We start from the raw sequence: 14,269 nt of genomic DNA, 5'->3' as shown, positions 1-14,269 counted from the left end.
TGAATTTTAGGAGATGGTCTAGTTCCACAGGGCTGATTACACTTTGGGCCTTACTACAATGGCAACTGTGTGTAACAGTGTGGAATATATTTCAGAATAAGTTAAATATTAAGAAATACAGTATGACAATAATATCCTACTTCTCTTCCTACCAAGTAAATCTGAAAGTTCATCTTAATCTTACACATTTATAAAAGGGTGAAGACTGAGGGGTCCAGTGATACTGAAAATACATAACCACCATCAGAACCACATTCTCTAAACGCTTTGGCATAATATATACAAATGGTCCTGCCAGATTCATGCTTGCAGTAATTCCACAGGGAATCGTAACGAACAGACTTCAAAGCTCACCAAATGAAAATGAGCAGTGTTTTTGTAGTTTAAGTCATCACTTACTCTGCTTCCGAGCAGAGATCCAGAGGTGACACTGTGACATGTCTACACTCACACCAAATAATCACATTACCACAAATTAAATATTTTCAAAATCAGTTTAAATTAAATTGAAGACCAATATTTTTAAGTGCATGAGATATTTTCCCCCTAGCTTTTGAACAAGTGTTATCATGCAAGAATTCACAAAGAACGTGTCAGAGGCCAACCCATTTCCTCTGGGAACTCCCTGGAGTACATACGAGACCTTAGGCCGGAGGTGGAGTGGGAGACAATTATCCACTCCAAATGGAAGGATGGTATCAAAGTCATTTTCCCAAACTCAAGCCTGGATTTTTCAGAGTCATTAGAGGACTGAAAATGCAATCTTTGGGACTGGCATCTCACCTGTGGTGAGTCTTCTTCCCTAGGACATTCTTCCTCAAGACCCTTAATATCACAAGCCTCGCATGAAGCTGCCCCCCAGGTCCTGCCCCCACCCCACTGATCTGCTCTCTCAGGGAACATGTAAACAAACCTGGGAAAAACTGCGTTTTTGCAAGTTTTCCCTATGTTGGTGAAAAACCTCTTGGGCTAAGAAAAATAATAATAGGAACGGCTGCCCAAGTGTCAACTTCCCACAAGGCTTGTCCTCTGCTTATCCTGCTGTAGAAAACTATAAAGTCAAATCAAACACTTTTTGCCTGGGTTGCCCCAAATAGTACTAGTCAGAAACATTTCTTTGGACTACCTTATTCCTGAATCATGACAAAGGCTTATCAGAGCGTACTTGGTCTGCCATCTTATTACTGGAGGTGAGCTGGAGACGAGACCAGGCTTTTGTGCAGGTTGGGATTCTGGCTATGTCTGTTTCGACTGCGAACAGATGAAAACATGGTGTTGCAGCCTGGCACTTTGCATTTGTGGAGCTGGCGGAGGTGCACAGTTTTGTAGTGGGCCCTAAATGTCCCTTTGTTACTGTATGTCTTTTGGCAGAGGTGACAGGTTATGGGCAACCCAGAGTGCAGGCTGGCAAGGCTCTGGTCGGCCTTCTCCATCAGGACACAAATGGGGTACTCATCCTCCCCAGGGACAAGGCTCGGCCCTTCACAGTTCCCATCGCTGTCCTCCATGAGCACGGTGCCCTCCTCACTTGCCCCATCAGAGTCCCAGGAGGAATGGCTGCTGCTCTCCGACTTCATGCTCGAGGTAGTGCTCAAATCCAGGATGGTTCCCTCGCTCAGGGGGCCAGAGGTGTAGCTCTCCAGGCTGGCACCATGGACCTGGGTTATTGGGTAAACCAGACTGCCCATTCGACTCGTTCCCTTGAAGATGACAGATGTCTGGGAGGCTTGCTGTGGGAAAGCCACATCCTGATAGGCCTCCTTAGCCACATCTTTCAGAAGGTAAGCTGCACGGAAATGGTCTCCACTGCTCTCCAGTGCTTCTTGGTTCAACACTTTTTGGTGGAGGTTTAGGTTTGAACTGTGTCTACAAGGGTGAAAAGATGGTTAGCAATGGGTTGGGCTACTGTTTTAGAAAGAATCATCGCTCCGATGATTCGGAGTGGAAGGACTCGGTAGATACCAGGAATTACTTGTGGCACGGGAGAAGCGATGGTAAGGGGTTAGGCTCCTGTGGGATGTAATTCACGTTAGTGGACACCGGCCCACTGTTGTCAGAAGTCACCATTCATTAGGAGAGCCACCTGTCTGGAAACTGGGAGTATGTAGTTCTCTTCAATTTCTACCATCTGATTGACATGTAAGTTCCTGTACCTCGTCTACAGAGAATGGCTAGATTACTTCAATTAGGCCAGTTTAACTGGGACACTGGAACTAGGCAATCCCAGGAGAAAACTGGTCACAAACTATAAGAAACTAAGCAGAGAACTTTATTTCAATGGAACCAGGAAATAGTAACTTTAGAGCTGCATTGTTCAGTATGATAGTCACTAGCCATACATGTATGTTGAGCACCCGAAATGTGGCTAGTGTCATATACTGAAATTATAATATTTTGGATATATTGAATTAAATGTTATTAAAACTTATTTCATGTTTCTTTTTACTTTTTTAATGTAGCTATTAGAAGATTTAAAATTTCTTATGTGGCATGCATTATATTTCTTTTGGATAGTGTTGGTCCAGAGCATTTGCATACACTGCACCTGGCAAGTTCTACAAGTATGGGTGAAAATCTGATTGGCGAGAATTGTGTGTGTGTTTGTGTAGTTTAGGTCATATCTGCAGCATTTCACTACACTATACCAGACAGTAGTTTTGCAAATGCAGCGGTATAAGCATACCACCAATCTTCTACCCAGTGATTATTCCTGAAGGGCAGATAATGAGTATCTATTATGACACATGCCTTTTACTCATATGTTATCATTTGGATGTGCCTTGTAAATCAATGTTGTTCTTGCTCAGAGATCCCCTGCTAACTTCTGACAAGCAAAAACAGCCCTTACTAAGGGATACAATGTTAAATGTGACAGGAGAATGACTCCAAACAGAGAAAATACTTCCCTTAATAGAGATCAGAATGTATGCCAGGGTCAAGTAGGGAAAAGCAGCCTGATCAAAATAACTAAGAATTGAATTTTCTCTTCTAAATCCCCAAAGATGTATGTGTGTGTGTGTGTGTGTGTGTGTGTGTGAGGCTCAATAATATTTCATTAAATTCACAAAATTTACCATTCAACTTCTCTCTTCTATCCCCTGATGCATTTTTTTCCCTGGACATAATCAGAATTATACTCCCAGATCACCCACTTTGCAAGTAGCTCTTTTTAACTGCAACTCTGCCCTGTGATTATGTCAGCATTCTGGTTGAAGGGGCTGGTATGTGTCGGCAGAAAACCAGACACTAGATTGACGTATAGGTTCCAGTATATACAAGTGGTTTAAAAAAAAGTCAAACACATTTACTGGAACCTTGTACAGAAAGGTCCCTACTGCAACAAAGCAAACCTCTGGGCCTCATGCCCAGCTCCTGAGGAGCCCATGAATACCAAGAGCCTCTCAAGCCTCGGAAGGTTGGTTAGATGCATTTCCCAAGGTGCCACATCCCCTGAGACCAGTAATAACTACCACTGCAAAAACCGTGTGCCAGGCTTTCTGTTTCACTTTGCTAATCCTGTGCCCACTGCCCATGTCTGTGTCTCTTCCGTTCAACCTGTCTCCCCCTCCAACTCTTCTATCCTCGCCTCTGACAATTTTTTTTTTTTTTTTTTTTTTTTGAGACAGAGTCTCACTTTGTTGCCCAGGCTAGAGTGAGTGCCGTGGCGTCAGCCTAGCTCACAGCAACCTCAAACTCCTGGGCTTAAGTGATCCTACTGCCTCAGCCTCCCGAGTAGCTGGGACTACAGGCATGCGCCACCATGCCCGGCTAATTTTTTGCTATATATATTTTTAGTTGTCCAGATAATTTCTTTCTATTTTTAGTAGAGACGGGGTCTCACTCAGGCTGGTCTCGAACTCCTGACCTCGAGCGATCCACCCGCCTCGGCCTCCCAGAGGGCTAGGATTACAGGCGTGAGCCACCGCGCCCGGCCAGCCTCTGACAATTTTGATTAGTTGAGGCCAGTGGTTCTCAAAGTGTGTTCTCAGTACCCCAGTGGTCCCTGAGACCCTTTCAGGAGGTTTCTGAAGTCACAATTTTATAATGATACTAAGATATTCTTTGCATTTTTCAGTGTCATTCTTTCACAAGTGTAGAGTTTTCCAGGGGATATGTGATGTAGATTATTGCAACAGATTGAATGCAGAAGCAGATATGAGAACCTAGCTGCCTTCCACTAAGCCAGACATTAAAGAGATTTGCAAAAATGTAAAACAAAGCCATTCACTTCACTAAATTTTTGTTTTGAAAAATATAGTTATTTTTTCATAAAAATATGTTATAACGTGTTTATTATATTTTTAAGTGATATAATTTTTTCATTTTTAATTTCTATAATAATATGACAAATATTGATAGATATAACCCAAATGAGAATAGCTCGTAGGGTCCTTAGGTTTTAAGTGTTTGTAAAGGGGTTCTGAGACCAAAACATTTGAGAGCTGCCAGTTTAGACATACCCCTTCTTCCAGGAAGCCTTCCTTATGTTCTCAAGGAGTCTGCTTAGGTGCCTGCCCATGTGCCCAGAGCAGCCTGCATTTCCCCCATGCAGAAGCCATCACATTCAGCTGTAACTGTCTGTTTACTGGTCTGTGTCCCCCACTACACTGAAGGCCTTTGTGGAGAGGAATTGTGTCCCCAGCACCTAAAACAGAATGTTCTTGATAAATATTTGTTGGTAAATAAGCATCCAGGATGCTGTCCCAGTCCCTTCTTGGGGGTCTTAGTAACTGCTGCTGGCAGTAGCAGTGGCTCAAAGAGGGGAAGCTAACTGTCCCTACGGCAACGTGATTCTTATCCCTGACTCAGAGAAATGGTGATGAGTCTGGGCCTGCCTATAAAGCCTTATTTAAAATGGTGTCATTTTAATCATAGATTCCAAGTTCTAGACTATGGGAATTAGTCATTTTAATTTAGAATTCAAGATGTTTTCCTATTGTGGTGGTGGTGGTAGTGCTCAGATCTACAAATAGGTGAGAATATAAGAAAATATTAAATATATGAAAACATAAATATCAAATGACAATGTATCTTGAATCCAATATGCTTTCTAATTTAGTTGATATTGTAGGCTATAACAGTACCATGGATGTCAAGGATAATCTGACCAATAGGACTATCTCTTCTTCATAACAACAGCTTATTCATGAACAAACACTCCTCCTCTTGAAGGATGAATGAGAAGGACTGGTTCACTAATTAGAGTACCCGGGTGGCTTGGTTCAACATCCTAGCAACAGACAGGAATTCTAACTAGTACCTCCTATGCTCTATCCTCTTTGCTAAAGACAATGACTATGTTCTTATGAGCCTTGTCCAGGAATGTGTGTGGGAGTCCGTACGTTTTCACCCTCTTAACAAATTAGGCATTACAATTTGGATTAAATGGTGGTGTTGAAGTGCTTCAAGTCAAGCTTGTTTCAGCAAATACAGCATTTTAATATTCTGCGAACCATTCAGCACTTATTATATTGCACTTTATCAGACAGCTGATCTTTTCCTTAAGTCTCCTGGGGTCATCTTTTGGTCTGCTTGTTCTTATGTTTATAGGTGACCTGAAGAGTGGTTAAGTGATTCAAAGGCATGAAGAAAAGCACAAGCAAGATGGCAACACCCATGCTATGTCCCCACAGTGATGAGATATGCTCTGTAGGGGGCACTTTGTAAACAGTTTGACTGTGTGTCATAAAAACTCAGGATCTTTTAACCACATATCACAGCCTCTGAAACAACCTGCCAATAGCCTTTGTTCTTTGATATCTTAATATTTAAAAAAATCTTCAAATAAGCAGTTAATTCTTCCTTTTTCTTTCTTTTTTTTTTCTGTTTTACAGATAGGGTCTCACTGTTGTCCAGGCTGGAGTGCAGTTGAGCGATCATAGCTCACTGTAACCTTGAAATCCTGGACTCAAGCGACCCTCCCACCTCAGCCTCCTGAGTAGGTAGGACAACAGGCGGGTACTACCACACCTGGCCAATTTAAAAAAAATTTTTTTTTTTGGAAGAGACAAGATCTCACTATGTTGCCCTGGCTGGTCTCAGACTCCTGGCCTTAAGCCTCCCAAAGTGGTGGGATCACAGGCATGAGCCACTGTGCCTCACTAATTCTTAATTTCGAATGTAGCTGGTTAATTAAATAGAAATCAAGGAGAGTGTTTCATTTGATAGACTTCATATTATGAAATGAAAATCAGATGAATTTTGGGAAGCTATAGCGGTAACTTAAAGAGCTCCCTCCTCACTCTTCAAATAGTTATTTATCTTTACCCAAGCTGCTAATGTGAGAACTAGTTCATGATTCCTTATCCCACACCCTTGGGGCCAGATGTGTTCCTGAATTCAGAATTTCTCAGACTTCAGAAAGGCAGAATGATGCATATACTGAAATATTATGTTATTTTGTACTGAACATATCATCACTCTGTACTGAACATATATAAAAAATCCACACAAAGGGGTTAAAAAAAGATTATAAATAACCTCACCATCATTTCAAGTCAGGTTTTGCAGGAAAGTGAGTCTAGATTTTTGGAAGTGAAAATTCATGAATGTGCAAATATGAAAATTCATACAACAGTGTTTCTCAAACTGATTCCTGGAACAATAACATCAGCATCACCGGGAACTTGTTAGAAATGCAAACTCTCAGGCCTCATCCCAGACCCAGTGAAGCAGAAATTCTAGAGGTGAGAAGAAGTCTGTGTTTTAACAATCCTCCAGGTGATTCTGATGCATACTAAAGTTTAAGAACCACTGCCTTAGAAGAAATGATTGCCAAGAAATGCCTTACCTGTCTCTGCTCCTGCGGGAAGGGAAGGTAGCATTGCAGCCCTCCACCGTGCATGTGTGCGTCTCTTTGGCATGTATATTCTTGTGGTGCATTTTCACACTGCAAGCATTTTTAAAGGTCTTCTTGCAGATGTCACACTGGAAGTGATTTTCTTCCTTCTGCCTCATTAATGCATGCCGACCCATGTGCTCCAGTTCTTTAGACTCTTCGAGACAAGGAAAAGCCATTCCCCTGTTGGACAAAGCACTGAAGAGTCCCCCAGCCAGCAGGCGTTGCTGCAGTTCCATGTAGTCAGAAAAAGGAACTTGGGGCTCCATCCCAGGTGAAAAGTGATGTTCACGGCCACCATCCTCCACTTCTCTTGGCACCATGATCAACGCCGGAGTCTGTTCAGTCCCTCTCTCTGAGTTGTGTGTGGTCTGCTCAGGGCTTGGGCTGATGACTCTACTGGATTCAATCACTGATTCGAGATGGCAGGGCCTCTCTCCTTCAGGGAGAGGCTTCCCTAAGTTTCCTGACTGCATGTGCTGCTCCTCAAATGCTCTGTCTGACTGAGGGCTGCAGGCCTCCGGCTCATCTTCACTGACCACCTGCAAGGGCATGTCTTCATCTGAGCTGAGGTTGTGCCTCTTCTCAGCTATTTCCACAGCTTCCTTCTCTATTTTGATAGGCATACTGGACTTGCGGGATTTCTTCTTGGGAAGGGCATCGAATGTCATTTCGTTTGAAACCAGCTGTTCTGGGATTGAAGAGGACAACAGAGGGAGGGAAGGCAGTATCCCAGGTGTGTTTGCCAGCTCAGCGGGCGTGGCTGGACTGCGGTAGAAAGGAAGGACTGGCTGGACTGTCTTCAGGTTGGGAAAAAGCACACCATTTTGTACAATGTTTGGGAAAGCTGGTTGGCTTCTGGAATCCTCCCCTGAACCAGGGTAGCTGGGGAGAGGCCTACAGTCTGGTGATGTCACTGTGAAACCTGGGCGCTTGTAGTTCTCAGAGCTTGCCAGGTTCAGGCTGTTCCTGAGATCTTTGTCTCGGTTATTTCTGTTCATTGGCATGTGCAGCCGAGGGTTGGGGTTGGCACTGTGGCGGTTCCGGCTCCTTAGGGAGCTGAACACCATGTTACAGCCTTCGATGGTGCACTTATGCTTGATCTTCAGGTGGACAGCGTTGTAGTGGATCTTGAGGGTGCCTTTGTCATAGAAGGTCTTCTCACACGCGGTGCAGAATACCCGGCCTTTCTTTGTGCTGAGGCTATTCCTCTCAGGCTTCACTTTGGCCTCGGGGGACAACTGTGTCCTTTCAAGCTTAGCTACAATGTTGAATGAGCTGGAGTCACTTAAATGGGTACTGTCTTCTTTTCTAGTAACAGCATTTGGGCAGTTTAAACACTGATCTTTGTCAACCTGAAATGGTGTGGAACTGGAAGTTAAGAAGCTATCAGGGAAAGGCCCATGGATTTCCTGTTTGGGGTCCTGACTTTGGTCCTGACCCTGCTCCACCATATATTGATCAGGCAGTGACCCTATAAGTGCAGGAGGCAGAGGATTGAAGAACTGGAAAGGCAGCATGAAAGTCATGTTGCTTATGAAGTTCTCAAAGGGGTGTATACTGCTGGGGTTTCCTTTGTCCACAGGAGTGGGGAGATTAGAACTCCTGTGGCTGCAGCCCTCAATGAAAGCCCTGATATCCACATTCGCTGTGGAAGGTGGTATGATGATGGATTGCTCTTCTTTCTCTTGAATTGCCATGAGTTCAACTATGGACTTGGTCTCTCCAAAACGAAGAAACTGTTGCAAGGTGGCCACTTCCTCCTCACTGGTCATGATGCTCCAGTGATCCAGCACCTTTCCTGATGCATCCTAAACCCAAACCAGAATTTAGAAGTGTGATCAATTTACAACTCCTTGTTCTTTGGTCAGGGCCTCTACTAGACTTTAGGAGGATAACTTTGTACATATCAGAAAAAGACACCCCCTCTGGATGAGCACAGGGTTTGGGGAGTTGAGTCTCTGCTCACCCTACTGTCCCAGGCCAGAAGCTTTGTGCAGAACCTAAACTGCACAAATGTAAGCAGTTATCCTACAATTGGTTTACAAGAGTGAAATAATATATTACTCAAGCTGAAGTTAGAGAAACTTGGTGATTATTTTTTACCTTATTTCAGACCAACTGTTTTCTTGCATTAGGCATAATAATTTTCCCCACTAAAATTAAAATATGTATCATTTGATCAATAGTAACTTCTTTACCTCAAGAGTATAGATGGAGCAATCAAGCCCAGATATAGCCCAAACATTCATTTGCTGCAAGTTTAATAATCTTCCTAAGCAACTAACATCAGAAAACAAATGAACCTGTATTGATCTATTGCTCATGTTCACAAAGCAGAGCTGTAATTACACTGGAGTGTTGGAGATCTTTCAAACTCTAGCAAGGCCTAACTTTTCCCAAAACTACGATAAATATTTTATCACAGAACATGTATTTGATGGCCTACTGAGATTTTTCACAGTGCATGTAGGAGTTTTGAAGATGATGAGGAATGTAACATCATAAATTTTTCATGCACTGGAGGTTCAAGGTAATTGATTCCATATTTTTAATCCTAACACTAGAAAGCAAGATTATTAGAATCATTAAATATTGATCGATGTCATAATGTAAGATCATAATGCTAGTCTACATAAATGGTTGTTTCTAGCCTGCTAGGGGTCCTGCACTAGAGGTGAGTAAATGTGTTTCCAAGCAAAGATTATGGGGTTTTGGGTTAGAAAGAAGTGGCTTCAAATTCTGGGTCGGCCACATACTAGTGAAACGACTTTCAGCAAGATTTTGAAGTGACCCTAAGCGCCTGGTTTTTTGACTAGAAAATGGGGATAATATATCTACCTCATATGATTACTGGAAGAGGGTCTAGTTCAATAAAGGTTGTTATTCATGTTCATTTTAATGATATGGCCTGAGTGAGGTTAAAGTCTATGTTGGTCTTGGAAATACATTCATCCCCCATTGCACTGAAATTTTTACCAAAGTTAGTTGACATTTTCTAGTGTAGTAGGAAGAGAAAAATGCTATAGCTGTTCCATATCTCAAAGGAATGATATACTTCATCTCGGGAAACATGTTCTTTGCTTGTAAAAACACCTTGATGGCCTCTTTAGATAGGAAACATGAGGCCTACGCCCAAAGCATGGTCTGGGAAGAGAAGTAAACTACTCTGCAAAATAAAGAGGAGAAAAGGGATGAAGGACATGGAACACTGGAGAAAAGAAGAGAAGTGTGAGGAGGCCAAAAGAGAATTGGAGAGATAGAGAGAGAGAAAGAATGAGCAAGTGCATGAGCACAGAAATATCACAAGAAATGGAGCCGAGGGAGGAAAATCAGCAGTGGATGGCAGAGGGCTTTAAAGAACAGGAGGGTGTGAGATGAAATTTTAAGTTGTGTGCTGTGTGGCTCTGTTAGGCAAGTTCCCTTTTTAACCCCCAAACTCTCAGTAAAATCTCACACAGATAGCATCTTGTGTCTGTAGGTAGTTTGGGGCAGAAACTGAAAGAAATGGAGGCAGCACCCAATATGGGACAATGAGGTTTGCTATGGAAAAGGGGGGTTCAGTGGAAGCCAAGTCAGAGAATATGTAATGCACCCACGTCCTAAGTTTCACAGGTATCTTGGGGAAAGTAATGGACTTCTCCCAGAACATGAGATTGGGCCTTAAACCATTTCAAAAAAGTATTAAAGGGAAGGATGACCACTAAAGCTGTAGCACTGGGAGGCAACTGGGTTACATCAGTTACATGGGCACAAATTTCAGAAAACACTTGGGGAGAACAGTGGCCATGAACACTGTACCTGCAGCACATATCCACGGATGTAATCCTGAAGGGTCCAGTCCAAGGCATGGAGGATCTGGAGAACCTCATCTTGCTTCAACACACTGAAGAGTCGGTCGAGTAAGATTTTCAGGCGAACCGGGATGGCCTGGGTCCCATAGAGCATGAGGCTGCTAATATCAAACACCACATTGGACTGGACAATCTCTACCTGGCTTGTTGGATACACAGGGGGGATCCTTAGCTTACTTAGAGCTGAAAAATCAAATGGAAGAAATATCATTTTGAAAAGTTCTAATTTTAAGACAAACACTGCACAGAAAGTAGGATAGGGCTAATTCTCAGTTATCTGTTCCAACAGAAAAAAACATGAATATGCAAATGATTAACAACCTATTAAGCAATTTGGCTTCAAGTTATTCACAGGAACTTCTAAAACAAAATTGACTGGCTTGAGACTTTTCTGTCTTTCTCGTGGTTTCTCTAAGGAGTGAAATAGTCACAAACAGGGAAAGAACAAGGAAAAGGGGGAAAAATAAATGTGGCAGGTGCATAGTCAAGAGGATGGATAATCAGGAAGCATAGAGTCTGGAGGGAAAGAACCTGAGCTTGAGAATCTGAGAGATCTGGGTTTGAGCCTTAGTCTGCCACTTTCTAGTTGTGGGATTTAGTAAATTAAACCACCTAAAGCTAAGCTGTCCAATGCAATAGTTGCCAGCCACATATGACTGTTTAAGTTTAGATTTAAATAAGTTAAAATTAAATAAAACTAGAAATTCCATTCTATAGTCACACTAATTACACTTCAGGTACTAAGTAGTCAACTGGTAACTGTAGGGTGGTCATATTTGCCAAACAAAAAAACAGGATGCCCAGGTAAATCTGAATATAAAATTCAGATAAACAATGAATGGATGGGATATACTTATACTAAACTATTTATTGGGACATACTTAGGCTAAAAAATTATTTATTGTTTATCTGAAATTCAAATTCAACTGAGCAGTCTGTATTTTACCTGGCAATCCTAGGCCAGAGGCTACTATATTAGACAGCACAGACAACATTTCCATCAAGGCAAAATGATAGCACTGAATAACTAATTTCTATATCTTTAGAATGGGGTTAATAAGACACTTACCAAATACAGTTGTTAAGATTCAAAGAAATAACATAAAGCTCTTAGCCTGTTACCTGGCACATACTAGTAACTTACTAGTTAGCTTACCAGTTAGCTGTCATTTTTAGACATTAAATCAGTTCCTAAATAACTCTAAGTTATTTAGAGGGAACACTACAGGCCAAGAGAGGGGGAAAAATAAAGTTACCATGGGCTACCCATCCATGTTTGCACTGCTCACACTGACGGTGGTTTATTTTCTCAGGTTTGAAACTTTGGCAACTACAGTTCAAAGTACAGCCAATAGCCTGTAAAAGAAGGGAACACAGGTATAGGTAGCATGTAAATGATGTGTGGAATACAGACTGCATTTACCAAACAAACCTATTCCTCCATCCAGCAGAATTTATTGAGTAATGTGTGCCCACGCTGTGCCAGGCCCAGAGGTGTATATTTTACCCTGGAAAGACAAGTAGCCGACACAGCACCTGGAGACTGTAAACACATTACACAGACATTCCCCATGTGAGAACGGGCTAAAAACATCAGAACTTTTTATAAGAAAAGGGTATGGGTTACAAAGAACTATCCTGCTCTGTCATTAAGGTCCTAGAAAAGGTGAATAGACACATTTTCACCAAATCTCTGAGTTGACCAGCGCGGCAACCCTGAAAGGTGCACAGAGGCTGTCTTGACACAAGTAAAAGGGAGAATGATCTGAACTGAGAGTAATCCGTGGATGGAACTCCCCTCCCCACCCAGATGTGGTAGAAGCTGAAAATATAAATAGATTTGAGAACATGTAAAGGCTGACTACACTGAGGACAACTCTGCTCACTGGACTGTGTGACTGTCGGAGACACGTGCAGGCTGGATGAGCCCTGTGTCGATGCCCCAGTGTGTGTTCTAGTGCCGTGTTTGGTGTGGGGTGTGGAGTGTACAAAAACACAGCTAGAACAGAAAGTAGAGATGTATGTGTCCAGCAAAGTTCTAATATTAAGAACAAAACTTCACATACATTTTTAAGGTGAGTTTCTCAAAAAGAGATAGAGACCTGAAGAATATAATCTATTATTGAAGAGAAAAAGCCCTCATAGGAGCTCTGTCACTGAGGTTCGAGAGAAGAGCCACTGGGTAGAATCTGTGCGATTCATGAGAGTCTTGAAACTGCGGTGTGTTTGGAGGAGGGATGAAAAGCCCTACAATTATGGGTTTAAACCTCTAATCTGCCAATAGAGAGACTGTGGCTTTGCATGGGAGACAGGGCAGGGAGAATCTGGCTGAGGACTTGGGAAACTCAGTTTAAGGAGTATATAACCAGTCTTCACTTAAAAATCAGTTGCTGATGGGATTGTAAAATGATACAGCCCCTTTGGGAGACATTCTGACACTTCCTCAAAAAGTTAAATGTATAGTTACTATATGATCCAGAAATTCTAATCCTAGGCATATACCCAAGGGAACTGAAAACATATGTTCACACAAAAACTTGTAAATGAATGTTCATACCTGCCTTATTTGCAATAGCCAAAAATAGACACAACCCCAACATCTATCAACTGATGAATGGATAAACAAAACATGATAAAATCCATAGAATGAAATATTATTTGGCAATAAAAAGGAAAAAGGAATGAAAGACTAATACATGCTACAACATGGATGAATCTTGAAAACATGCTAAGTGAAAGAAGCCAGGTACAAAAAGTCACAGATTGTATGATTCCATTTACATGAAATGTCAAGAATAGGCCAATCTACAGAGGCAGAAAGTAGATTAGTGGTCATCAGGGGCTGCAGGGAGTGGGGAAGGGATGGGGAGTGACTGCTAATGGGTGGTGGCGGTGGGGAGAGTATTCTTTGTTTTCATCTCTTTAAAAATAGCTTTACTGAGATATGATTCACATATCATATAATCCACCCATCATATAATCCACTCATTTAAAGTGAATGGATATTAAAAATTCAATGATTTTTAGTATATTTATAGAGTTGTGCAACCATCATTGCAATCTAATTTTAAAACATTTTCATATTCCCCAAAAGGCACCTTGTGTACAAGTTTATGGTGGACATATGTTTTCATTTCTCTTGGGTGTAGTCTTAGGAGTGGAACTGCTGGATCATATGGTAACTCTATGTTTAACTTTCTGAGGATCCACCAAAGTGTTTTCCAAAGCAGCTGTACCATTTTACATTCCCACCAGCACTGTAAGAGGGGTCCAATTTCTCCACATCCTCGTCAACACTTGTTATCGTCTGTATTTTTGATTAGAGCCATCCTAGTGGGTGTGAGTGATATTCTCGTGGTTTTGACTGGCATTTCCCTGCTGGGTAATGATGTTCAGTATCTTGTCATGTATTTATCGGTCATTTGTATATCTTGTTTGGAGACAAGTCTATTTAGACCCTTTGGCCAGTTTAAAACTGGGTTGTCTTTTTAGTATTGAGCTGTAAGATTTCTTTATATATTCTAGGTACAAGCCCATTATCAGATATATGATTTGCAAATACTTTCTCCTATCCCTA

General features: G+C 41.9%; 1 protein-coding gene across 1 annotated transcript; it reads right to left on the bottom strand.

Moving 5' to 3' along the window:
- Positions 1-1,112: 1,112 nt before the first annotated feature.
- On the bottom strand, positions 1,113-12,265 carry BNC1 (basonuclin 1). Its single transcript, XM_045561539.1, has 5 exons — positions 12,200-12,265; positions 11,949-12,048; positions 10,640-10,875; positions 6,791-8,649; positions 1,113-1,866 (listed from the first exon to the last, which is right to left on the bottom strand). Exons 1-5 carry the CDS (start codon positions 12,263-12,265, stop codon positions 1,182-1,184), a joined length of 2,946 nt encoding a protein of 981 aa, XP_045417495.1. The 3' UTR covers positions 1,113-1,181.
- Between the last annotated feature and the right edge of the window lie 2,004 nt (positions 12,266-14,269).

Source organism: Lemur catta, chromosome 9 (genome assembly GCF_020740605.2).
Source record: "Lemur catta isolate mLemCat1 chromosome 9, mLemCat1.pri, whole genome shotgun sequence".
In the NCBI taxonomy this organism is placed as follows: domain Eukaryota; kingdom Metazoa; phylum Chordata; class Mammalia; order Primates; family Lemuridae; genus Lemur; species Lemur catta.
This window is presented reverse-complemented; position numbering and strand designations above follow the sequence as displayed.

What these genes read in the sequence shown, in the direction of transcription:
- BNC1 (XM_045561539.1), bottom strand. Translation starts at nt 12,265, where the DNA reads ATGGGGAATGTCTGTGTAATGTGTTTACAGTCTCCAGGTGCTGTGTCG. An exon ending in CGGCTACTTGTCTTTCCAGG is followed by an intron (nt 12,049 to 12,199) that starts GTAAAATATACA and finishes CTTCTTTTACAG; the next exon opens with GCTATTGGCTGTACTTTGAA. An exon ending in TCCCGCAGGAGCAGAGACAG is followed by an intron (nt 1,867 to 6,790) that starts GTAAGGCATTTC and finishes TCACCCTTGTAG; the next exon opens with ACACAGTTCAAACCTAAACC.